This window comes from Pleurodeles waltl, chromosome 2_1 (assembly GCF_031143425.1).
Source record: "Pleurodeles waltl isolate 20211129_DDA chromosome 2_1, aPleWal1.hap1.20221129, whole genome shotgun sequence".
NCBI classification, from domain to species: domain Eukaryota; kingdom Metazoa; phylum Chordata; class Amphibia; order Caudata; family Salamandridae; genus Pleurodeles; species Pleurodeles waltl.
The window spans coordinates 105093267-105120656 of NC_090438.1; the positions used below are offsets into that span (position 1 = coordinate 105093267).

The following is a 27390-nucleotide window of genomic DNA, read 5'->3' on the forward strand; positions in this document are numbered from 1 at the left end:
AGGGTTAGAAAAATAGCCCACCCCAAGACCCTGAAAGGTAGGTGTAAAGTGCACCTACTACTCCCAGAGAGCACAGAAGTCGTGATAGGGGGATTCTGCAGGGAGAACAAACACCAGCAATGTAACAACAGTGGATTTCCGGACCTGAGTACCTGTAAGACAAGGGGACCAAGTCCAATAGCCGCAACAGTGTCGAGTGTAGGCAGGAGCCCAGGAAATGCCAGCTGAGGGTGCAAGGAAGCTGCCACCGGATGGAAGAAGCTTGGAGTTCTGCAAGAAAGAAGAGAGCTAGGGACTTCTCCTTTGGAAGACGGATGTCCCACGTCGCGATGAAGCTTGCAGAGGTGTTCCCATGCAGAAAGACCGCAAACAAGCCTTGCTAGCTGCAAGTGTCGTGGTACAGGTTTTTGGGTGCTTCTGTGGCCCAGGAGGGACCAGGATGTTGCCTCTTGGAGGAGGAGACAGAGGGGGCGCCCAGCAACTCAGGGAGCCCTCACAGAAGCAGGCAGCACACGCAAAAGTACCTGAACAGGCACTTGGAAGGAAAGTGAACCGGAGTCCACGCGAAGTCACAAAAGGGAGTCCTACAACGACGAAGGACAACTCAGAAGGTTGTGCACTGCAGGAAGGAGTGTCGGGACCCAGGCTTGGCTGTGCACAAAGGAAATCCTGGAAGAGTGCACAGGAGCCGGAGCAGCTGCAAATCACGCGGTACCCTGCAATGCAGTCTAGCGTGGGAAGGCAAGGACTTACCTCCACCAAACTTGGACTGAAGAGTCACTGGACTGTGGGAGTCACTTGGACAGAGTTGCTGAGTTCCAGGGACCACGCTCGTCAGGATGAGAGGGGACCCAGAGGACCAGTGTTATACTCTTTTGGTGCCTGTGTTAGCAGGGGGACGATTCCGTCGACCCACGGGAGATTTCTTCGGAGCTTCTGGTGCAGGGTGAAGGCAGGCTACCCCCAGAGCATGCACCACCTTGAAACAGTTGAGAAAGCCGGTAGGATGAGGCGATACAAGGTTGCTAGTAGTCGTCTTGCTACTTTGTTGCGGTTTTGCAGGCGTCCTGAGCAGTCAGCGGTCGATCCTTTGGTAGAAGGTGAAGAGGGAGATGCAGAGGAACTCTGATGAGCTCTTGCATTCGTTATCTGGTGAATTCCCCAAAGCAGAGACCCTAAATAGCCAGAAAAGGAGGTTTGGCTACCAAGAGAGGTAAGAGCCTATCAGAAGGAGCCTCTGACGTCACCTGCTGGCACTGGCCACTCAGAGCAGTCCAGTGTGCCCCCAACACCTCTGTTTCCAAGATGGCAGAGGTCTGGGACACACCGGAGGAGCTCTGGGCACCTCCCCTGGGAGGTGCAGGTCAGGGGAGTGGTCACTCCCCTTTCCTTTGTCCAGTTTCGCGCCAGAGCAGGGCTGGGGGATCCCTGAACCGGTGTAGACTGGCTTATGCAGAGATGGGCACCATCTGTGCCCATCAAAGCATTTCCAGAGGCTGGGGGAGGCTACTCCTCCCCAGCCATCACACCTATTTCCAAAGGGAGAGGGTGTTACACCCTCTCTCAGAGGAAGTCCTTTGTTCTGCCTTCCTGGGCCAGGGCTGCCTGGACCCCAGGAGGGCAGAAACCTGCCTGAGGGGTTGGCAGCAGCAGCAGCTGCAGTGGAGACCCCGGAAAAGTAGTTTGGCAGTACCCGGGTACTGTGCTAGAGACCCGGGGGATCATGGAATTGTCCCCCCAATACCAGAATGGTATTGGGGTGAAAATTCCATGATCTTAGACATGTTACATGGCCATGTTCTGAGTTACTATTGTGACGCTATACATAGGTAGTGACCTATGTATAGTGCACGCGTGTAAAGGTGTCCCCGCACTCACAAAGTCCGGGGAATTTGCCCTCAACGATGTGGGGGCACAATGGCTAGTGCCAGGGTGCCCACACACTAAGTAACTTTGCACCCAACCTTCCCCAGGTGAAGGTTAGACATAAAGGTGACTTATAAGTTACTTAAGTGCAGTGGTAAATGGCTGTGAAATAACGTGGACGTTTTTTCACGCAGGCTGCACTGGCAGGCTTGTGTAAGAATTGTCAGAGCTCCCTATGGGTGGCAAAAGAAATGCTGCAGCCCATAGGGATCTCCTGGAACCCCAATACCCTGGGTACCTCAGTACCATATACTAGGGAATTATAAGGGTGTTCCAGTATGCCAATGTGAATTGGTAAATTTAGTCACTAGCCTGTTAGTGACAAATTTGGAAAGCAGAGAGAGCATAACCACTCAGGTTCTGGTTAGCAGAGCCTCAGTGAGACAGATAGGCATCACAGAGGGAACACATACAGGGCACATACTTATGAGCACTGGGGCCCTGCCTGGCAGGGTCCCAGTGACACATAGACTAAAACAACATATATTCAGTGAAATATGGGGGTAACATGCAAGGCAAGATGGTACTTTCCTACAGCCCCTGATTGGTTGATGGGCTTGTGGGAAATGTAGTTTTTGTTTTACTGTGTTTTTGTTGGTTGCTGTAAGTTTTACAGAAAAGATAGAGACGCATAATCTGAGCCTCCGGGTCCTTGATAGAAATGAAAATTCATGTTGCAAATACATGAAATGTTTTCAGCCTCTTGCACCAGTAAGACATGCTCTATGTTCAAAGTTATGACAAGGGGTTCAGGAGAAACCACCACGTGAGGCTACGTGTATAAAAAAGAACATTTAAAAAAAAAAAAATCAGTTTGGAGCTCTGATATCTGATTTGAAAAAGTGGGTAGTAACACCTTCTGCTAAAGGGATTGTCACAGTTGTTACACGAACAAATGTAGTCCCTTCTTTGAATACAATTTAGGAAATCCCCAAGTATCCAATCCATTGCGAAGTGTAGCACAAGGAGCTTAACACTAATGGGGTAATTACCAACAGACACAGTCCTGATCATATCCCCACCACTCACCTCCACATAGTTTTGCCATAGTTTATACCTAAAAAGCAGTCACACCCTCATTAAAGACACCCTTCAAAGTTCATAATTAAAATCTGTTTAATAGACATGTTACAGTAATATTCTCCAACGTGAAAGTCAGATCATCCAGACTGCAGATTAGGAATTTTTGTCCCTCAGTTTATAGGTCTTTCCTTCCAAGAGGAACCTAACACAATATTCCCAACAAACCCAAAACTGGAAACTTATTTTCAGTCAATTCAAAATTATTTTACCTCCAGCAGGTCCTTTCCATTCCTCAATATAAGCACATTGTAAGACACTGAATTATTATTTGGGCTGGATGACTGCACACTTCAAGGAATAATCACAACCCCTTTTGAGGATGAACCCTCTTAGACACTAAATTAACCTGAGTTCACCTCCCTTGGTAGCTATGGCACAGAGACAACAAGCTTAACGTAGGACAGTGTACAAAGTATTTATTTATGCAGTACCAAAACAGTAATAAAGTCAAAACAATTGAAAGCCCAAACTGATTGGAAAAAGTAAAAAAAAAAAAAAAAGAAGAAAAAAAGACACCAAATGACAAAAAAAATACAGCCAGAACCAGAGATATGAAGGTTTAAAGTTTTATGTAGAAATAGCGCCAAAAAGCACAAAGTGCCAATGATAGTCTATGTATGATTGTGGTAGACAGGGAACTAGGCACATTTTAAGACTAACGCCAATGGAGCGCAGGTCAGATACCACAAGCACGTTCGTGATGGTCAAAGATTTTACCTTCTGACTTAATAAACTAAGTCCCAACAAACCACAGAAATAAATATCCAGCACCCCTCAAATCCTCAGGGGAGGCACAGTGTGGCCAACATCAGGATCCAGTCCAGGCACAGTTGCCACTAGTCAGCTGGGTTTTTCCAAGAAAAGACCTCTTGCAGCTTGTCATCACCCTGTGGCCAGACAAGAGGTCAGACAACTTACCCTTGGAGTCCAATTCTTTGTCCTACGTACAAGAGGGAGCAGGGCTCCTCTCAAGTCACAGTCAGCAGGTCCAGTACTCCTCTAATCTTTCACAGGTCACTCGCTTGTGGGTGGGGGAGGTGACACCTGCCCTCTCCCTAATCAATTGGGTAATTGTTCCTAGGGGTAGCCCTATCCACGTTTGCAGCAGTTTCTGTCTGCCCTACCGCAAAGAATCCCACAGTGTCCCTCACTATTAGAATCCAAAATGGTGGAATCCTTCTCACCGTGTGCAGTGCCTGTGTGCCCACCCAGACATGTCCCTACAGTAATAAGTAGTCCCACCTTGGTGGTCATTCCAAACCAGTTCTGAGGTCAGCTCTCCACCCATTGAGTTTAGCGCCTGCCAGACTCGGAGGGCAAAATAATGTGATAGTCTAAGTGTCATTTGTTGATATCTGCTTGTGAAAGGGAAGGCCACTTTGAAATAAATTAATGTTCCTGGACACAGCTCAACACCCACGTCCTTGTCTCTGCTCTGGGAGCAGTCTTCACACCTCATTCAGGGTCATTCACCAGGTGGATGACAGTTGGAAGGTTCATGCAAATTAGCCTTCAGGAGTTTCAGGCAGAGAAAAGGAAACTTTCTAGAAGTTATTCTTCCTTAATGTTTATAAGAAATATGACTTCATCATTAACCACTTCGGTGCGGGTGTCGGCCAGTGGCGGACACCTGCACCCACTCCCTAGTGCATCTGTCTATCATTGACCAACACTGGGGAGGGTTTCAAAGGCTCCTACTATGCTCACACCAGAGATTTCCTTTTCTCACACCAAAGAGCAGGAGCAAAGCAGAATCACTTCAGCCCCTTCCCCTCTGCCCTTCTATGACATCTGCATGTAGCAGGTTAGTTTTTCCTCTGTCTCTTTGGTGGGGTTTTGGTGGAGACAGCGATGTCGCCCTAGGCGTAGAAAGGCATTCCTGAAAAGGGGAGAGTCTCCCCTTTTCCAATAATGCATTCCTGGCATGTTTTCCCTGCTCTAGTTTGCAGTCACGCCCCGGTCCACAGCCAGAAAACCACTAGGCGTCCACATTCTGGGAGGGTCAACCCTTGTAGTAATGGGCCAACATTTTCTCTGTGGGGATCCTATTGTGCTGCCATGGGTACTGAAAAAATGTATTTATAAAAATGTAAATAGTAACAGGGTGAGCCATTTGTTTCCATTAAGGAGAGTGTGTTTTTCCTGGGTGGGGTGGGGGGGTGATTGCGGCCCTCATGGAGAACCACACATTTCCAATCTGCAGATTAGTCTGAGATTATAGTTTAAGTGGCATTTTTCTATTTTTAATAATGTATGTCTTCCTCTGGAGGAGCCATTGCACCCTCAGGGGAAAACACATATTTATAAATGAAAATGCCACCTTATATATCATGCGTGCATATTAAAAAGTGATTACAAAAGTATTACTTTGGCCCTCATTACAACATTAGCAGTAAATGCCGCCTACCGCCGTGCTGACGCCCACCAACATACCGTGACCACGGCGGTATATCGCTACGGGTATTATGACCCACACAGAGAAATCTGCCACTATACAGACACCCAAAAAAGTCCACCAGACTAAAGGTCAGTGATAAACTGGCAGTACCAAAACCCACACCGTTACGCCAACAGGAATACGCCCACAGTATCAGGACCCACGAATCACTGCGGCGGTCTTTCAACTGCAGTAAACCACTGGCGGTACACACTGCCGTGCTCATAATACACGCACACTTACAAAACTCCACCACATTGGACAATTCAAACTACACACACCTGACACACATACACACACCCCACATCACTATAAAACACACACCCACATTACCCACAACAAACCTTTCAACGAAAAAAAAGATTGCCAACTGAGAGAGAGAGACAAGCCAGTAGCACCTACTCAATCTGAGCCACAGAACACCATCACCCATACACCATCCACGCACATTACAGCACACACCCCAACACATCACCCCCACACATACCACTCACACTACATCCACAGCACCCCAAAGACACCCCAGGTTTTCAGAGGAGGGGCTAAGGGTCATGGTGGAGGAAATCATCCAGGTAGAGCTACAGCTATTCGGATCACAGGTGCAGCAGACGTCCATTGCAAGGAAGATGGAGCTATGGCAGAGAGTCTTTGACAGGGTCAACGCCGTGGGACAGCACCCCAGAACAAGGGATGACATCAGGAAGAGGTGGAACGACCTACAAGGGAAGGTGCGTTCCGTGGTTGCAAGACACCAGGTAGCCGTACAGAGGACTGGCGGTGGACCTCCTCCCCCACAACTAACATGGGAGGAGCAAGTCTTGGCAATAAAGCAGCCGTCAAATCTTTACTACTATATCCCCCACCCTACGTGCATGCCATCACAAACTCCTACCCCCTACCCTCACCCCCATCAGTCCACCACCTCACAAATACCCCACTATCACAACCCACCCCAATACCAAGTCCTGCATGCAACAACTATGCATGGACACCGATCACAGACCTGCAGGGTCACCCATTACTAAAGCATGCCCATTAGAGAGAATCACCTAGCCCATAAAATCACCACGCACACAAGGCAAAGCTGACAGGGCTATCACAACCATACAGGGAAACACACCCATGCACAAGATGGCACACGCAGATACAATAACACTGCATTTACATCCCCACAGGACCCCCACACGTCGTCACCAGAAAGGAGGTGCCACCAACATCCAGTCCCCCCATAGAAGAGGCCCACAGAGATGACAGCACCTCTTCACGCCTGGATCACGATGACCAACCTGGCCCATCAGGGACCTCTGGACAGTCGGGTACCCAGGCACAGTCCCATACCATGACAGACCCTCCGCCCTCAGGAAACACAAGCACAGCACCCACCCAGGTGGCCCATCCGTCTGTCCCCAGGAAACGTCAATCAGCAGTGTGTCCACCACTACAGGGACCGCAGGCAACCCCACAAACCCAAGACAATCAGGGACCTGGGGTCAGTGGCAGTGGGCACACGGTTCAGTGGACAGAGGCACAGGACAACGGGGAAGCTGGGAGGACTGCTGTGTGACAGGGGGAGGACAGGCCCAGGGAAGCCACTCTCCACGAGGCACTTGCAGGGATCCTGGGAGCATACCAACATTCCCAGGAGTCCTTGGGCCAGATACTGGCCAAGTTGCAGGAGACCCAGCGGCTGCAGGAGGGACAGTACCTGGGGATCAGGGAGGACCTGAAGGACATCCACACCATCCTAGTCACCATTGCAGGGGTGCAGGCTGACATGGCCAACACCATGAGGGAGGCAGTGGCACACTAACGGGCCCCTGACACTAGCCACACCGAAGAACAGCCCTCCACCTCCACTGACGCTAGTGGACAGGAGGCCCCGCCACTGGAACAACAGGCCACCAGCACCCCACCCCCTGCAGAAGGAGAACCACCCCGCAAACGGTCCCTGCGATCCAGGCAGATGCCAGAGAACATTGCCAAGACCCCCGCCAGGAAATAAGACTCTCCTGATTGTCACCCTTGTGTCCCACTCTGTTACCCTGTCCACCTTGAACTGCCATTGCTCCCCTTCCTATGCCCCATTGGACAATGCACCTGTGATACAAAGAGAATGGACTCTAACTGGACATTCCTCCATCATCACCCAAGCCCATTGCACATCGCCCTCAACCTATTAGCACTTAAATAAACACCCTTGGAACAAATACAAGTCTGGAGTCTGTCAATTGATTGAAATATGCATTAGTTCAATAATCTGTAAGCATTGCAATTCATATGTACAGTTATATATACACATTGGTATGACCTGTAGTGGGCAGCAGTAAACACACCAGGAGCCAGAGTGGGGCACAGAGATCTGAAAATAGAGATGCCAAAGGGTACAGTAAGTGGCCATAGACATAGGGAAATCATGCAGCCATGTCCAATGTCCAAAGCAAAACTGCAATGTAAAGTGAAGTTACAGTGTCTTACCTGTGTGTCACTGGAAGTACTGCTGTATGAGAGAACGTCTGTTGTCCACATCTTCATCCTCTGCCTCCTCTTCCTCACTGTCCACAGGCTACACCGCTGCCACAAGACCATCTCCAGGCTCATCCTCCTGCAGAGAAGGCACCTGGCGTCTCAAGGCCAGGTTGTGCAACATGCAACAATGATCTGGCACACCTTCTTGGGTTAGTACAGGGATCCACCAGTCAGATGGAGGCACCTGAACCTGGCCTTCAGGAGGCCGAAGGTTCTTTCAATTGTCCGCCTTGTTCACCCATGTGCCTCACTGTAACGTTCCTTTGCCCTTGTCCTGACATTCCTCACTGGGGTCAATAGCCATGAGAGGTTGGGGTAACCAGAGTCACCTGCAAATATCGAGGGATACCTGTTAGCCACACACTCACCCTTAGGGACAACCCCATACACCAATATATACTGGGTGGGGGCCTTGGGCTCACCTATTAGCCACACCCGGTGCCTCTGGAGTGGAGCCATTACAAATGGGATGCTGCTATTCCTCAAGATAAAGGCATCATGCATAGAGCCAGGCTACTTGGCATTTAGATGGGAGATGTACTGGTCCGCCAAACACACGATCTGCACATTCATAGAGTGATAGCTTTTTCTATTCCTAAACACTTGTTCATTTCTCCAGTGGGGTAGGGGGGGGGGACAAATGCTACATGGGTACCATCAATGGCACCAATGATGTTGGGGATATGCCCCAGCGCATAAAAGTCAGCCTTCACTTTGGTCAAATCCTCTACCTCGGGGAATACAATGTAGATGCGCATGTGTTTCAGCAGGGCAGACAACACTCTGGTCAACACGTTGGAGAACATTGGCTGAGACATCCCTGATTCCATGGCCACTGTTGTATGGAAGGAACCACTTGCCAGGAAATGGAGCACTGACAGGACCTGCACTAGAGGGGGGATACCTGTGGGCTGGCGGATAGCTGAAATCAGGTCTGGCTCCAAATGGGCACACAGTTCTTGGATTGTGGCCCGATCAAGTCTGTAGGTTAGGATAATGTGTCTGCCTCCATTGTCGCCAGGTCCACCAGAGGTCTGTACACTGGAGGATGTCTCCATCTCATATTCATCCTCAGCGGTTGAAGTCTAGGGAGGAAAACGGTGAGCAGAGGGTCATATTCACACATCCATTGTAATAATGATGCATATCTTCATTTACAGAACCAGTATGGGAATCCGAGTCAGTGGATGTGCCAATGTCTGCTGTGACGCAGTTAGGTGCCATGGCCTGTGGCCCCCTGAAATGGCGGCTGCCTGACCTGTGAGGAGGGACAAGTGGAAATGAGGTAATTCCGCTGGTGTTGTGCACCGTTGCAGTCGATGACCGCCGCGCAACTTTGCATTGGTTAACATCAGGCCCTATGGGTTCCAGGAGCCAATGGACGGAGGGAGCTGCATCCCACATGGGCCTGGAGGCCGAATCCACCGAGGGTGAGGGCACCAATGGGATGGAGGGCGAGGGGAACACCACGACGGAGACAGGAGGGGACACTACAGACAGCGACTCCTCCTCCGATGGAAGCTCCCTGGCAGTGGCGGACACCTCTGTGCCCACCCCAACAACAGGTACAGCCACCACCCCCCCTGCCAGCACCGCCCTCCCAGCAGCCCCTCTGTGTGTTTCCCGTGCCTGCTCACCCAGGAGGGTGAGCATCTCCTTCGCCCCAGGCACCTCAGGTCCTGCCCCAGTCAGCTCTGCTGCCCTCAGTGAGGAGGCTATTGACCTCCTGAGATCCCTCACTGTTGGGCAGTCAACCATACTGAATGCCATCCAGGGTGTCGAGAGGCATTTGCAACAAACAAATGCATACCTGGAAAGCATTCACTCTGGCGTGGCGGCCCAGAGAGCATTTGAGGCTCTGGCCTACGCACTGATGGCAGCCTTTGTCCCTGTATCCAGCCTCCACCCTCCAACTTCCTCTACCCAGTCCCAACCCCTCAACCCCAGCCTATCCCAAGCACACCTTCAGACCAGCATTCACCCAAATCAACACACAGAAGTGGCTCAGGCAAACACAAGGACCACACTTCATCTCACAGGCAATCACACAATCCCTATGCAGACACACCAACATCCACTGCCTCCACTGTGTTCCCCTCGTCATCGTCGTCCACCTCCCTCCCAGTAGCGTCTCCACTCACACCTGCACGCACTACATCCTCATCCACTATCTCCATCACCAGCACGCCCATCACTACACACCTCTCACTGGCAGTCACCACCTCCACATCCATGCACACATCCCCTGTGTCCTCTCCCACTGCGTCTGTGACCCCTCCTCCCAAAGTACACAAACGCAAGCACACGCTCACCCAACAGCCACCCACCTCACAACAGCATCCAGCTCATGCACCCGCACCCAAACACACCAGACTGATACCTCCTACAACCACTCCCTCTTCCTCCACTCCCAAACCTTCACCCTCTTCCCGCCCCAATGTCCCTAAGAAGCTCTTCCTAGCAAACACTGATTTCTTCTATACCCCTTCACCCCCACCGTCCTTCAACTCGGGCCAGGGTGGCCAAAACCCAGCCCAGCACCTCAGCCTCCAAATCCACATCCGCTGTGGTGTCTGCAGCTGTCAGAAGCTCAAAGGCGGCACCCATCAGTCCAGCCAGTGTGCCACCTACCCCTGCCAAGAGCAAGAACATTCCGCCACCTGGCAAGGTGAAGAAGGGGACAGCATCCAGCAAGGGGAAGGAACCACAACCACCAAGCATGGCCACCTCAAAGACTCCAGCTGCCAGACCCAAGGTGACACCACCATCTGCCAAGGGCAGGAAGGGGCACAGAACACCAGCCAAGCCACGTCAGCCGTCCGAGCCTGCAGCTGAAGGCCTGGTGGCTACCAGCACAACTGCCAGCACCGCCACCTGCACCACGGCCAGCACCGCCACCTGCACCACGGCTAGCACCGCCGCAACCACCACTACTGTCAGCAGCAGCAGCCCCAGTGGGAAACCATCTGAGGCTGCAGGAGAAGGGCTGGAGCCTCCCCCCACCACTGGCAGCACTGGCACCTGCTCTGTGGCCAGCACCGCCACCTGCACCGCCACAAGCCCCGCCGCAAGCACCGCCACCTGCACCGCTGACAGTAGCACCACTGCCAGCAGCAGCAGCCCCAGTGGGCAGCCGTCCGAGGCTGCAGAAGAAGGGCTGGAGCCTCCCCCCACCACTGGCAGCACCCCCACCGGCACTACCAACACTGTGCAGCCGTAGCCGCCGGCGGATGGACTGTAGCCCTCCCTCCATGGACTATCATGCATCCTGGCCACTGCAAATCTCGTGGCTCTGACACCCAGGTGAGGGACTGTGACCTGGCACCCCCCATGTGCAGCATCACTGGGCACCAAGCCCCCTCCAGAATCAGTGGAGAAAGGCATCCACTCACCCTATCCTTAGCAGGATGAAGCACACTTGGCACCAAGCCCTCTCCAGAACCAGTGGAGAAAGGCACCCACTCACCCAATCCTTGGCAGGACGAAGCACACTGGCCACAAAGCCCCCTCCAGAACCAGTGGAGAAAGGCATTCACTCACCCTATCTTTGGCAGGATGAAGCACACTGGCCACAAAGCCCCCTCCAGAACCAGTGGAGCATGTCACCCACTTGAGAGACTGTGGCTTTGCACTCCCCAGGACCAAGCAGTAGGCAAACCACCCACTTGAGAGACTGTGGCTTTGCACTCCCCAGGACCAAACTGTGGGCATAGAGCCCCCTCCAGGAGCAGTGGCATAGTACCATCTTCCGGCTGAGGTGCCCCCTGTTCCCCTTCCCCCTGAGGTGCCTGTGCGTTTTCAACCTGATGCCCCTGCAGTGTTCTCTCTGTTTTGACAAACAGATGTCAGGGAACTCATGAATAAAAGTTCAATCCTCCATATGTGTCAGGTCTTGGTGTCTTGTTCAAAATCATCAAGTATAAGTCGGACTAGGATAGTAGGCAAAAGTTAAATTTAATCTTGGAATCCAATATCCATTAGGGCAACAAAAACCGTCCTTGGAAAACAATATCCATTAATGCAACAACAGCCAACACGTGTTTCGTCCTATGAGACAAATATTCTCAAAGACTTCATCAGGGCTTCCATAATAGTTGAAGGGACTTCAGAGCCAAAGAAGCAAAATAGGCTCTCCTGGAATCCCCATCACAATCGAACTTTTATAGGTTTCCCGTATTGTGCCATCCAAAATTATGCCGTACTGCTCATAATGGTGTGTGTACACACCCACTGAAAGTAAGCACTTACAGTGCTAAAGTTATTCAAGCCAAAGCTAAATGTCCTGCTAAATGCTATTCGAAAAACCTATAATCCAGCCCACTCGCTCTCTGTTTTGAGGCAGGAGTCAAGTGTGGGCTTGGCCTATGTGTTATAGCCCAGTGGGCCACCGACTATTTTTGTGTGGACATCGTGCCTCATTTTGTATATAGTGTATATATTGTGCATACTGTTTGTTTATTTATGAACATTTTTCTCTAAATTTCAAATATTACACTAATTTGACTCCATTCCTTTTGTCCTTGCGTTATTCCAGAGGGTTATGGGGTGTATATGTAATGTTGTTGCATGTGTTTGTGTGTATGGTGTTTGGGGTGAGGGTGAGGGTGTTGCGTATGTGTGTCACTCTTTTTCCTCCCCCTCTCCCCTGTGTACTAGGTGCAGTACTCAACGTGGTAGTCGCCGCAGCCGTCGGTAATCTTGGTAGATGAGAAGATACCCAAGCTGGTGTAACAACTGTAGTTCGGGCTCCATGGCGTCCTGGTTCTTCCTTGAGTGTCGAGAGGTGAGTGGTTTCCTTTCCAAGTACTGTTACCGCCAAGCTTTTGATGGCATTGGTACCGTCCCAGAAAAGCTGGCGGATGGGCGTGATGTAATGGGGTGGGCGGTACATTGTCTTCCGCCTGGCTGTTGGCGGTTACCGCTGCGGTGTTTGTTGCTAACGTCATGGCGGTCGGAGTGTTAAAGTGGCTGTATGTGTTGGCGGTTTCCGCCGTGGTCGTGATTCCATTTTTGTTACCGCCGGCTTGTTGGCAGTATTACCGCCGCTTTAACACCGACCGCCAGGGTTGTAATGAGGGCCTTTGTCTTTTTTACTGTCTTTGGAGAACCTGAAGCTTCATCTAGAAAGATAAGTTTTTTTTGTTTATTTACTGTTGTACACATCTCACAGACATGCACCACCACCGACTGATTTAGAACAATACTTCTGCCTTCTACGTAGGACATGTTTTAGAAGGGAGGTTTTAGCCAATCAGCAGAGATGGCATCACGATGGATGACTGCTGCCCAGGCCATAACTTGGGTTATTGAAGACAGCTCTGAGGCAAGATCAGAGACTGAGACAGCAGACACTGGGACAACATCTCTGGGAGAGGAAAATGGAGCAGAATACAGAAGTGATATTTTAGATGGCGGAGTTTCATTCAACGACTTGTCTTCCAGCAATTCTGAGGGACATGACGATAGCAGGTGTGATGTCCCTTTGTAAGCACGCTCTGCAGCATAGCATGGTAGACCAACCCAGAGAGCAGGCATGTACAGTGGCAAGCACAGACGAAGTGCTCTCTCGGCTGCCCCCCAGTTTAGTTCAGCCTCATATTTTATCCTTCACTGGTGCTGCTGGAAGTCGATACGGCTAATTTTTTGCTAACTGACTACTTTCATCTCTTTTTGGATGTTGACTTTCTTGCTACAAGCACAGTAGCTCATTTGTAATAAGCCCCGAAAATGCCAGAGTCCTGCATTGCAGTTCAACAGACTGCTCTTTGTCAAGTTCTCTGATAGGCGTAATGTGTATGTGCTCACTACAATTTATGATGAAAGCACTTCCTCCGTCACAGTTTGGGATCAGATGGTCCAAGTTCACAACTCCATCTGTATACTTGAGTACAACAAGTGCATGGGCAGGGTGGGCAAGAATAACCAGGTCCTCCAGCCATACAATGCAAGCTGTAAAACGTGCATTTGGTATAAGAAGTTGTTGTGCCCATCATAGCCAGCCCTATGTTTTCATACTTGCCATATGTTATACCAAACAAAAGTGAAGCATTGAGAAATTAACTGAGGTAGAGCTGTTGTAAGGCAAACCTTTCAATGGGTGTGCATGGATAACCACCTTCCATGGGCCACTACTTCACTAGGTAAGCAGGCGTAGATTTTTTTTCCTCTACTTGAGGAAATCATGGACTTGCTTATGGCCTGCTTAACACCTTTATCTGCTATCAAAAGGTGTTATGTATTCTGTTCACTGATTGATAAATGTCCTATTGTCCCCACACTCCACATAAAGGTGGACAGAAAATGAGCCATGTTGTCACTGTGCGTTAAAAACGTAAAGTCTTGACTAGTTTTTGAAGTGCTTTTTAGGGAGCTTGTGTATACAACACAAGGGCCGGCCTGCTAGTATGCTTACTCTGGTTCTCGTGGGCAAAGTCAAACAAGTGTCACGTGGGACTCATTCACCAATACTTCTACTTTTAAATTCAATTAGTAACTTGAATCATAATGTTAATGAAAAAGGATACAGGACAAAATAGCTTGCATAATGAAGATTTTCATATTTTTAGTATTAAAAAAATATACATTTCAGGATCTGTGGAATCTTTGGACCTTCAATAAGGCATCCTGTAAGCAATATGTGTAAGGATACTTCAAAACGGAGTCTACAAAGTATATTGGGCCGCTCAGTAAGTCAGACAATTCCGGTGGGGTAAACAAGTTATTCTGAAGAAGTACATCTTTGCATTGTGAGGAAAAAGTGGTCACACATACACGAGTATTCCTAGACAAAGCCATTAATGAAAAATGGACCGCTCGGTTCCTTAGCTGGTACGGGCCCGTAGAGGTAAACGGATTACTCAGCAAAAGCACACCTTTGCACTGTGTCACGCCACCAACATGATTTTGCCTATTTTCTTGGTCCCCTCCAGGGGGAAATCCACAAACCCTGGGTACCTTTAGAATCCCCAGGACGTTGGGAAAAAAAAAAAAAAGAAGAAGGAGACAAGTTTGGCGAGGATACCTTATGTGACAAAAAGCTATTTAGCCCTGAAAAGGAACTACCCCAAATAGCCGAAAAGGGCTCAGCAGTTGAAGGGTTAAGATATTAAAAATAGTGATTAATCTTTTTCTAGCTGCCCCCTAGCTGAAGTTAGCACAATCAGTAGTTAATATTGCTTCCCAGTGTTTCCCTATGGGTCAGCCAGCCTTCCTACAGCGAGAATAGCCTTTGGATGTTAGTAACTGTTATCTTTAAATGTCTACTTGTCCTTCTTCTAAATACTATCCACCATACCTTGTGGGAGATTATTACCTGTCACTAGGTTAATTCTGACAGGCTGCAGTGCATGTTTCGCACTGTTTCATTCAGACAATAGTGGGAGGCTTGAAGCCATGTATGCCCTGTCTCTATAGTAGATGGCATAATAGGTGCTGCAGTCCACTAGTGGCATTTAGCTTCCAGACCCTGGGTACATTTTGTACCACATACAATTGATGTATAGGCAAGTTAAGTATACCTATTATAGAGTATACCAATTCAACCATGTTTAAAAGGGTGAGGGCAGGCACTTTGTCCTGATTAGCAGGAGTAAAGTACACAGAAATATAAAACCAGCAAAAATAGGTTCTAACTAAAGACAAAAGCCCTTTCGTGACCACACACACCATAGGGGATTTTCTTAACATCTTCACCCAGTTAAAAGCCTTGGATTGTACACTTATAAAAGTGCAAGGTTTTCCATTCTACTAACACAATGTGGATCAGTACTGCTGAAACAAAAAATAAACAGCTTATTTTAAATGTAGGATATAAATATAGTGCTGGAAATGGCCCTTTTTGCAGGGTCATACCCTGTCTTTTTGCCTCCTTCCTCCTATTTTTTCTGACCTGTTTTGTTGGCTTTAGGACTCTGTGCACTTTACCACTGCTAAGCAGTGCTAAAGTGCATATGCTCTCTGTGTAAAGTGTACTGTTGATTGGTTTATCCATGGTTGGCATATCTGATTTACTGGTAAGTCCCTAGTAAAGTGCACTAGAGGTGCCCAGGGCCTGTAAATCAAATGCTACAAGTGGGCCTGCAGCACTGGTTGTGCCACCCACATTAGTAGCCCTGTAAACATGGCTCAGACTTGCCACTGCAGTGTCTATGTGTGCAGTTTTAAACTGCCAATTCGACTTGGCAAGTGTACCCACTTGCCAGGCCTAAACCTTCCCTTCTACAACATGTCAGGCACCCCTAAGGTGGGCCCTAGGTAGCCCCAGGGGCAGGGTGCAGTGTATGTTTAAGGTAGGACATTTTATAGTGTGTTTTATATGTCCTGACAGTGAAATACTGCCAAATTTGGTTTTCACTGTGCAAGGCGTATCTCTCTCGTAGGTTAACATGGGGGCTGCCTTTAAATATCCTTAAAGCTCAGATTCTCTCTGAGAGCAGATAAAACTGTGGAGTTTAGGGTCTCTGAACTCACAATTTAAAAATACATATTTTAGTGAAGTTGGTTTTTAGATTGTTAGTTTGAAAATGCCACTTTTAGAAAGTAGGCATTTTCTTGCTTAATCCGTTCTGTGACTCAGCCTGTTTGTGGATTCCCCGTCTGGGTCAGTTTGACTGTTGGGCTGTTAACACCTCTCCTCTAGACAGTGATACAAAGGGAGCTGGGGTGTAGCCTGCATATCTTGATTAGCCATCTGTGCTGGAGGGGGAGGGAGGGGAGTGGTCACTCACACCTGAAAGGACTGTGCCTGCCCTTAAACAATGCCGTCTCCGACCCCCTGGTAAGTGTCCGGGGCCTGGCCTGGACAAGGAAGGACCTTGCAAACACTTGACACTTTGCTTCGAAGTTTGCCAACTTCAAAGGCAGAACTGGGTATAAGAAGAAGACCCAAAACCCCAGGCTTTTAGAATCTTTCTGGAATCAAGAGGAACCTCTGCCCAGGAGAAGAGCTGAAGGAGGAGTACTGTCCCTTTGATGGACTGGTCTGCAGTTGCTGCTACTGCCTGAAGAGAGTGCAAGGGTTGAACTTTGCTGTGTGTCCTGCGTGAGAAATTTCTCCAAGGGCTTGGAGTAGAGCTTGCCTCCTGTTGGAAGTTTCAGGGACACCAAAGAATCCAGTTTCCTCGACCTGCAGCACTGGGAACTGTGTGTCTTGTACTGCTCAAGATGTGAAACCACCATGACGCCGCTGGCCTACACTGTGACCTGACGATGTCGCACAGAGTGGCATTGCCCCGCTCTGCACTGCGACCCTGGTCTCACTGACGCCGTCATCAGACGACTTCACCGAGCCGCTGCTCGCACGCGACCTGTGGGCCCCGCACTCTGGCATCGCCTGCTCACACCGCAGCCTGGGCATCCCAGACAACGATGCTCCTCCTGACACTGTGCTGCTGCCTGCACCATGGCCTGTGGATACTGCTCATGAGGTAAACGAAGCACCGTCCCGTCCCACACCGCAGCCCCGGTCCACCGACACCAGCATCATCGACTCCTGTGCCATCACCAGGCATCCTGCCTGCACCATGGCCTGTGGACACCGCTTGTGAGGGTCACGAAGCACAGTCCTGTCCTGCATCGCTGGCCTGGGCCTACCGACGACAGCGCTTCAGCAACTACGAAGACCCTGCCTGCACCGTGACCTGTGGTCACCGCACATCGCACCACCCTGCTTCACACCGCAGCCCTGGTCTCACCGACGCCGTCACTGAGCCTCTGCCTGCACCGTGACCATCGTCCCACTTCACTCCGCAGCCCCGACGCCATCCACACCGGCGCACCTCACTTCATCAGCCTGGAGTTCGATCCACAATGCGTGTGACCTCAAGGGCCCGACGACTCCTGCACCAACTACGGAACCGATGCCGCAACATCAGCGACGCTGCTCTCCGGAGCTCACCGCGAGGATCACGCCGCCCTGCAAATCCAAGGTACTGTTTGCGGGTCTTCCCAACCCGTAGCTGGCCCACAACACCACGGCCAGCCTGAACTGTTGGTTTTGCTGATCACGGCACTTTGATAGCTCCAGGTGGAGCTATCGACTTCAAGGAACTGCATTTTTGAGTAAATCTTGCAGAAATCATATTTTTATTACTGTATGTTGAATTTTTATCGTATTTGGTCTTGTTTTATATAGATAAATATTGGCTATTTTTCTAAAACTGGTGTGGTGTCCATTTGTAGTGTTTTCACTTATTACTATGTGTTTTGTGCAAATGCTTTACACATTGCTTCTGAGAAGCGTGACTGCCAACCGGAGACCTCATTTCTAACATATAGGTATAGATTGACATTTACAATAATTATGTTTAAATCATACATATTAATTTCAGTATTTCAAAAGCAGATATTTGTCCCTAAAACCAACCAGAAAGGCTGGTGAGGAATTGCTGAAATTTAACAGTACACTGCTTCTTCAGAAAAATCCCCAAACATATATCTTTGTAAGCACTATTTTTTAAAAGGTTATCACTGATTTGAAAGACTTTTTTCGCTCAACGCTCTGAAAGTGCTGAGAATCCATTGAGTGTCCCACCTAGGTGTCAAAGATGTAAGTGCTGTTGACTCAATTAACAAACGCAGCATCCATTTAACAACTACACTGCTTGCTCCATCAAGGAAGGTAACTGGTTTTCGACATTTCACGTCATTTAACAACCTTACTGTAAATTGACAACCATCCTTACTTACTGCATGATTTTGGAACATCTCCCTGTCCGCATATCATCTAAATTAGTTTACTGAAAACAAAAATCCACCTGTTCATCTGTCCTGAATGTCAAAAGACACCATCAAACTCAAACATGCGTGATAGATAAGCTTCAAGCAGAATTATTCTTACCTTTTGAGAGTCGCACTGGACATCTCAAGTGGCAAATTATCACAAATTTTCTATACATGTAAAACGTGTATTTCTACAGAAATATATTCTGTCCCACTTCCAAATCTAAACCATTTACAACGCTTCACCCAGAAGCCAGTGTTCTCAGTTATGTCATACTTTGTACTGCTTCCAATACGCCCTTCCAACATTTAGATGTTCAGGCCATTTCTTAGACTGATATCCTCTTCTTGATTTAATCCAGTTGCCTCAATAGTTTCCATCAGCTTTCACAAAAAAATTATACAGCAGCACTGATTTACTATGCAGTATTTATACATCACAAACATATTTGACGTATGCTCTGAACAGGCAAACAAAAGCTCACCAAGTGACAGACACCATGAATTCAGGTATAACTGTGTGGGAGCCGAACAAACCATGTATTGACTATCATACACATATATAACCACATGATAACGCATAAACATATTCTGAGAGAAGCCAGTTTTCATCTTGTCACTTTTCCACATTGTCAACTCTAACTCTTACGCACTAGGCACAGGAGAGTCCATTTATTCAGAGGTGACATAATGCATCCCCAGTCAAACTCATGCTGCCAGTATGCAAACTGCAGTATGTGTGATTTTAGACACACAAGAATATAGGACTCGATGAAACATATAAAATGAGTTTATCAATTTTCGACTGATTACAGAAGCTAGATATCAAAACACTTGTCATTGGACTAAACTGGAAACTCTGACTTCAGAATTGTCTTCTGATACTTAAACAAGCATTAACAAAGCTAAAAATGTGTATTGGTTTTACCACACCCTCTACTGGGCCAAAGGATTCATAGATCTCAGTGAGCATTTGATTCCGACAAAGGATGAAAAGTGCTCCAGAAACCCTGCTTCTCTCGGATTACATGCATCAAGATACATACACATTTAGGGACTGCAATCATAGAATGGGGTTTATATAATAAAATAAAATAAAAAAATCAAGAGCACAAGTTGTGAGGAAGCCAGTTCTAATTTACTAAATTAACATGGTGGCTGGCCAAATCAGATCAGTAAAGTAAAATATTTAAAAAAAGAAGTGAAAAACAAGTGACAGGAAAAAGAGTGAGCAGCACAGCAGCATTTTTCAGCTGCTGGACCTTCGTAAAAAAATACATTTTTTTAAAGAAATTGACATGAGGAGCAGGTGGGGGTGGGTTGCGGAAAGCATTGGAAAGAGTGGAGGGGGCAGACGCAAATTGAGCATGCATGGGGAGGGGGCAGGAAGAATGGGGCACGAGAGCACGAACACACATGCATGCACATGAAGTGCTAAAAGAAAGACTAATCATTCAGTTACATCATGGTAAAGAAGAAGTGTAGGAGGCAGACAAACAAATAACAGGTAGGAAAGCCACTGAATCAGAAACACACAACATTTGAACCACCCCCAGCATAACACAAGGATGCAGAAATAGAGAAAGAGCTTTCTAATGGCAGTGTCCAGGCCTGGCTTTAACACTGGTGAGACCCAGAGAGACAATGTTGTTGGCACCCCTCTGTCCCCCCATGTCTTCCTTCTCCACAAATTCCCTCAGTACTACCCTCCGACAGAGCCCCTCACCTCTCTGTAGCTCCTCTGACATACATTTTTTTTTTTTTTTTTTAATAGCGCTACTCATAAGGCACTCACGCTCATTTCTGTGATGTGCATGGTACAGGTTCATTGCAGCGGGAACATTAACCCTCTACACTACTTTAAGGTGAGCCACACCTGCCACTAGACAAAACTCTGATCTCTCTCCTGCAGGAACACTAATCACCAGAGTTACCTTGATATTTTTATTGTTGCCTGAAAACTGCTGGACACACAAGGAACTCTGCAGCATGTGCCTTTAAACCCATAAGTTATTTTTAAAGCACAGTTGCTCGTAATACTGTTATTATTATTAATAATAATAAAAGCACACGACTGACAAAATAAAGAAAAGTGTTGATGTTTAACCATTTACCATGTACCGAAAGACCACAGTACCTTTTCCTTAGATACTGAAATCAAAGTCCAATACCAACACCTCCTTTAAAAAAATATAGTGCAATTAAAAACAAAGAAAAATATATTTTGTGTCCACAGTGTAGTTCAAATCAATATAGGTATAAAAACGTATTTTGAAATAATGCACGTAAAAAAATAGTTCCAAAAAGGTAAGCGAGCGCATTTTTAAATGTACATAAAGCAAGCTCTCTGTTCTATGAGTAGCCTCAGAAGGGCTGCCCATACGAAATCTTTTTTTAACAGACTAGTACCCGCGCCAACACAGACTATTGTACTTTACAGTCAAAGAGTGCGCCAGAAGGCAAGGAAAGCGTTCCCATCAACTTCACTGGGTAAAGCCAGAGGCTACTAGGACCTAGACATTAAAGATATACAGATTGTGGAATATGGAGCATTAAGTAAGCATGTGTGCTCTTGTATCTTTGTTTGCTGTGGATAATCCGCGTGTACTTTAGCCTCTGTTCATGTAAGCCAAAGCGTGTAGTAATTGTTTACTCTGCTGTTTCAACAGTGCAGGAGAACGGATGGTAATCTAACGTCACCTATCAGTGCAATAGCATGGAAGACCATGAGCAAATGAAAATAAAATATAGCTCGATAGCGGATACAAGAAAAGTAGCTCAAGACATCACACCACCAACTCGACAAGTGATTCATTCATATACGAAATTTCGGAAAGAAAGTTTTCGTTTTTTTCTGGAAAGGCGACAGCCTCGTAACAATTTTAAGACAAATGACCTAGAATTTCTCACAGATGTAACTGAACCCATAAACGTGAGTAAGAATGTTTCCAGAATGCATGTAGTTCCCGTTTTAAGTCAGCGGTTGTTATTTTTTTGGACTTCTGTGGCGACCCAATGAATCACTACTGGAATTCCACCCCAAGGAATTTCTACAATCTGAACCTCAAAACAAGCATACAAAGAGCCAAATTATTAAACATGTTATTTATTTCACAAACAATATTTAAAAAAATTAAAAAAAAAAAATGTTAAAAAAATTTTAATGGGAAGGTTGAGGCTATTCAAAACGTGGTTTTATTGATAAAACACAAGGCAAAAGCTGTACTCCATTACGGGGGGGAGGGGGCTGTGCGCGCGCAGTTAGGGGTGATGGCAGAGTAAAGTTTTGAAGCTAATGCAGGGCAGTGTAAAAATGGTAGGCCATACACACTTTACCTGTGACAAAGTCAGCATGCCTGTGAGAGAGCGTAGTTTAAATATTACATATACTAAAAGTGAAATGCTTATAATGTTTAATGATGCTGCATAGAAAACGACAATAATTAGTGTTTTGCTTAAACAAGCATCTGAATTACGACTATAATGTGTGTGGTTACCAATATATACGTGAACTAACAATGATGAGTAAAACTGTTCATACTATGGTTTTATATTAACACTTACGATATCACATTTGTATTAAAAATCTCATAGGCCTTAAGTTAGCGTGAGTTATAGATTTAGCTGCCTAGCTCTCATATTAAAGCATTTTTCACTGTTTTTCAGTGTGCTGACTCGCAAAGGGCCATGACCCTGCATTTGTTTCTTTTCTTCATTTCATGTATCAACACAGATTCTGTTCTCACCCGCATGCTCGTTGTTTAGTATAAATTCAATACAAAGTTGAAACAAAAGTAGATTAATGTAATGTACAAGGACGTTTAACCATGGACAAAGGAAACTCATGACCCGAGAAGACGTGCCAAATGGTGAAGTAAAATCCGGATGTGCCACCTCCGAAGGCGTCAATTACGAAGACCAATAAAAATGTTATGGATTATCATGGGGTGACAATTGGAATTACCTAATGCTTAATTTGATAGGTTAAAGATAGTGGGGTATAGTAAATGTCCAATAGAATTTTGGGGGAAAGGTATTACGAAAAAGGGATAAAAAGCCATGTTACAGAAGGGTCGAGGAATTAGTTAGGGAATGCTATTGATTTTATCCAGAAACTCTGTTTGGTGATTTTGAGACTTAATAAACCATGCTCACCCATAGACTGCCCTTTACGCTTCTCCTCCTTATGAGCGAAGTGTCCCCTGTCCTTTAAACAAAGGTTAGACTGATGGTGATTCGACTGATGTCCTGAAGACGAAGACTGATCCTGTGTGCTGACCTAATCTTTGGAGGGTAATTATGACAATGCGATTTGTAATTTGTCTGTTTGCTTTTCCTTTCTAGGTACCAACTGCTCATTTTTTTATAGAGGCCATAGTTAGATGTTTTCTAAATTGATGTTCTAAATTGTTTTGCATGAAGCCCAACATGCTGATGCTAATTAGTAGTTAGGACAGGTGATCACTCTGACTGACGCAATAGACAAAGACTGATGTTGCGCTATGCTGAACTGAGACTTACCTGATATTCTTTGTATTCTGATTTATGTTCATGTCGTGCTATGTTCTTATGTTTGTGATTCTTGCATTACTGAAATCTTATCACAGTTGCCATATTGTGATTATACTCTTATGCTTCTTGGTTTTGAGATTGACACATTTGCTAGTAGATTGTAATCAATAGGGAATAAAATTCATAAAATTCTATCAAAGGTGTGGTTCTTCATGGCTAAAAGGTCATTGTTGCGTCGACAATTTGAATAATGTCTATAACTAAAGTAAAGTGCATTGTGGTGGTGAATATTAATGACATTATTGATATATTGCTCGACATACTGATCAGTTATCTCGTCCTACGGTGTCTCACCACTGGTTCCCAAGATTCACTGGCCTAAAACGAGTCCCAATGTGTATAAATTAACATAAAGGGACGTGTTATCACCTGTTAGACTCTCCTGCTCTGGCAATCCTCTCTGTGTACCAGGCATCACACACTTCTTTGGTAGGCTCCCCCCTTTTTTGGCATCACACATGTACACACGCTTGAGTTCTCACCAGTGACTCTCTCATGGGTGTCACTCTTGCGGATGCCCATACAGACATACTAGTTAGTCAAGTGGCCAATCATTAACAGCAGCCTCACTGACGACAAAGTCCCTATTGCACTGAAGTGCTCCTTCTTCACTACTTTCTTGAGAAAGCATACTCTAGACTCCACAAACCCAAACAACTACTGCAACATATCAGTTTCTCAATCGATCTCTGATCTACTAGACAAAAATATAGTCACTACACAGTAACAAATTAAGTCTCCCGGCATGCACCAGTCGAGTTCAGGCCTAAGGGGGAAGCAGAGACACTGTACAGGAGAACGTCTAGGACAATCTACTTCAAGTTAGCAGATGAGAGGTTACCAGCATCCTGACACTGCTAGTATTTCTAGCCAACGCTTGGAACTGTAGAGCACAACACCCTATTCCACAGGCTCAAGTGGCTAACTAGATGGTTTAAATCATTAATTGAAAAATGCACACAAAGTGTGAGGATTGGAGAACTCATATCACGCGCCCCCAAGGTCATTTTCATAGCTCCAAAACTCTCCTCTTTGACTCACTCCCTTTCACCATCGACTAATGCCCCTTATGGGCCAGTTCCTTACTCACCATCATGTGTGCGCGGGTGACACAACTAAACCCCAGAGTCACTGTCTTTTGTAACCAATATGAACCATGAACAAGATTTCAAGATTATTGACGGTTGGATGGAGCAAAGCCGCCTCTAACTACATGGCTCAAACAGAAATCCTGATCCTAGGCGAGGCAAGGCTCCTCAAAAACAACGACACAAAGTGTTCACTCCGTCCTTTACGACGATGCCTCCATCAAAACAAAAATATGAACTGTGGGAGTGCTATGAAATTTGATCTGAACCTAAATGCACAGGTAGGCGCAGTAGTCAAAGCATCTACCTACCAAATTAAACTCCTAAGGAAACCTAACTTTTTCATGGCTCCTCAGCACCACCGTATGAGGTGGGGTCTGTGGTAATGCCTTGTTTATTAGAAAATGAGCCTACGAAATTAAAATGCTACAAAAAAGTACAAACTGCAGGAGGAAGACTGATATTGGGAATACAAAAAAGAAATAACAATAAGCCTTAAGACACTAAACTGGATTTCAGTAAATAAAGAATCGCATTCAAGATCCTCTGCTTTCTGTATAACGGCACTGAAGGCACAGCAGTCAAATACTTGCAAGAAAAAGGTGTCTAATAAACGCCCACAGGAAACTTGTACTCAAGAGAACAATGTCTTCTAGTCACTGTCAAATGTAAACATAGCAGTGACGGACGCTTCCTAGAAGCAGCCCGTACTCTCTGGAGTAATTCACCCAGGTATATTCACCAGGACCAATCACTGACGTACTTCAGAACGAAATTTAAGACACAACTGTGACAGTTCCATTAAACCACTCACCATAACGCTGTCAACTTTGCAAAAGCTTACTGAACTTATTCACTGTACCAGGACTACCCAGCCAGGGCATCACATTAGCAGGATCCTGCACCTTGTTATCACAATCTGACCTGCCCAAAGTGTATGACTTGGTGATGTCTAATGGACATAGCAGGTGCAACCAACACTGAACAACCTGGCACCAATAAAATGTAACCTCCTGCACTATGTTCCATTACCTAGGGCCAATTGAGTTTTACAGTGCACACAAAGCAATAAAATAAACACACATCCTATGGCAAGCCTTGCAGGTCTCATACACACTTCCTCTGATGAGCCTTGTTTGTGACTGGCATGCCTACCATACATCTCCCTCTGAGAAGCACGGAGTGCTCATACTCACTCCTTCCGCGAGAGTCCTCTTTTCGCCCAATACAAGCTAGGAGTATTCATACCGAGACAAGCCTGGTCTCCTCTCCCGCACACGTCTAGGTCGAGCACAGATTCCTGTAGTGGTAAGCTAGCTCCCTCGCAAGCTGCCCTTCTAAAAATGCTTTCAGTGGCAACCTTTGTATAACTTATATATGTAGTTATTATACTTTGTAGATAGTTAGTAAACAGAATAGCTGCGTACTCTCCTCGGCAGTCGTGTGTCTTCAATTCCAGCGTGCTTTCTAATCCTCACAGGATAGTTCTTGGAGTTCTCCGTGAAAGGAATTATACCAATTCCTTTAACTTCTCATGTTCACTCCTTGTCAAACCCAGCACTCTCCTCTCGCTATCCTCTGCTGCCAGTCTTCTCACGTACCTGCCTGTCACAACTAACCTGGCGGCTCGTGATCTCTCCCCTGGGGCACAGACAGTCCCGTACCTGACATCCCTTGAAGCCTTCCTGCCTGCTCCTCTCCTCAGGTCCCCTCCAGTGATATCCAGACACTGACCCCCGCAGGAGTTCGGTCAGTCGCCGCCTTTGAATCCTTGCCCCACATCCCTGTAGGAGCAGCACCTGCGCCATGATGGCCCGGGAAAAAGACAGATAGAGTGGGAAGTAGCGGACTCTAAACTTACATAGACACAGAGGAAGGACAAAGCAGCCGCTAAAGTGACAGCCATCGACATAAAGAAAGGACTGCAGCCGAGGTGTGTAAGAGACGCCAAGCAGGGAGCAGTGGAAGGATAACAAAGGACAGATGCAGGAGACGAAAGTACTCTGACACTTGACGGCGAGTGTGAAAGACATGGCGTGAAGGTCTGTTGTCGTTTAACGTCCTAAAAAAAAACGAGAAATCCTTATAAATTATTTCACATATAAGAACACAATTCTATGTCAGGACCGGAGGCGAGGATTATGCACAATCTTTCTTCACTTTTTATTAATAGCAGGTTCAAAGTTCAACAAAGAAAAACTACAATGCCCAGGAGACCTATTCCCATGGCAACCAATGTCCAATCACACTGCCATCCCACTGCTTGTATAAATATCCCCAGGCGGTGACCTTCTTCCTCTTTCATCACTGCTCTCTGATTCAGATAAGTCCCCTTCTCTGTCTCTGAGTTGTAGAGTTGGAAAGGATTATCTTTTGACGATTTACTGTTAATATATATAGTTTACCTATTGTAGTGTGTTGCTGTTAGTTGCTTGGAACTGGACGTGCGGTAGGCTTTTTCAGCCCGAGCGCGATCAATATTTGATACCAGTCGGGTCCACCAGAGGGCGCTCTTTTGCGCGCTCTGGTGTTTTTGAGCGTTTCTCCTCAGCGATTCGAGTCGGGTTTGCGCTTGGTCGCCTTGGGAAAACGCGTTTGGGCTAAAAGTGAGTCCCTGCTCACTTTAAGCCCTGCCAACCCCCGCAGACACCGCGTGACGGTGTATTTTTACTCGGGGCCCTTCTTTAACACGCGTCTCGTGCGTTGAGGCCCTTGCCTTCAGGGCACATTTTCCGTTCCGGCAGGATTGCGGGGGGTTGCCTTGTAAAGCGAAGGGCGTTTTTTTTTCCCCTTCAATTTAACCCTCTGTGCCCTCATGCAGACTTCACATGAGCATGATGCTTTCCCCGCCCTGTCCCCGGGGGAGGGTTCATCTCAGAGGGCCCTGGCCCCTGAGGTGGACCTCCTGCTGACACAAGCCATTAGTAGGGCCTTGGGCCCCTTAAAGGACAGCGTGGCCAGGCTATCAGATCATGTGTTCAAGGGGACAGGACTGGCTGGGGTGACGGGGACTGACCTACAGGGAGAGGCAGTCGCCAA

At 47.0% G+C, this 27390-nt stretch overlaps 1 protein-coding gene across 1 annotated transcript in view; it reads right to left on the reverse strand.

Annotated features, from left to right (window-relative positions):
* ABCB7 (ATP binding cassette subfamily B member 7) overlaps window positions 1-26210 on the reverse strand; it is a 607823-nt gene extending 581613 nt beyond the window's left edge. Inside the window, exon 1 of the mRNA XM_069210993.1 lies at window positions 26016-26210. Coding sequence (XP_069067094.1) covers window positions 26016-26159 — 144 coding nt within the window. The 5' untranslated portion in view covers window positions 26160-26210. The remainder of the gene's footprint in view (window positions 1-26015) is intronic.
* Window positions 26211-27390: the final 1180 nt, after the last annotated feature.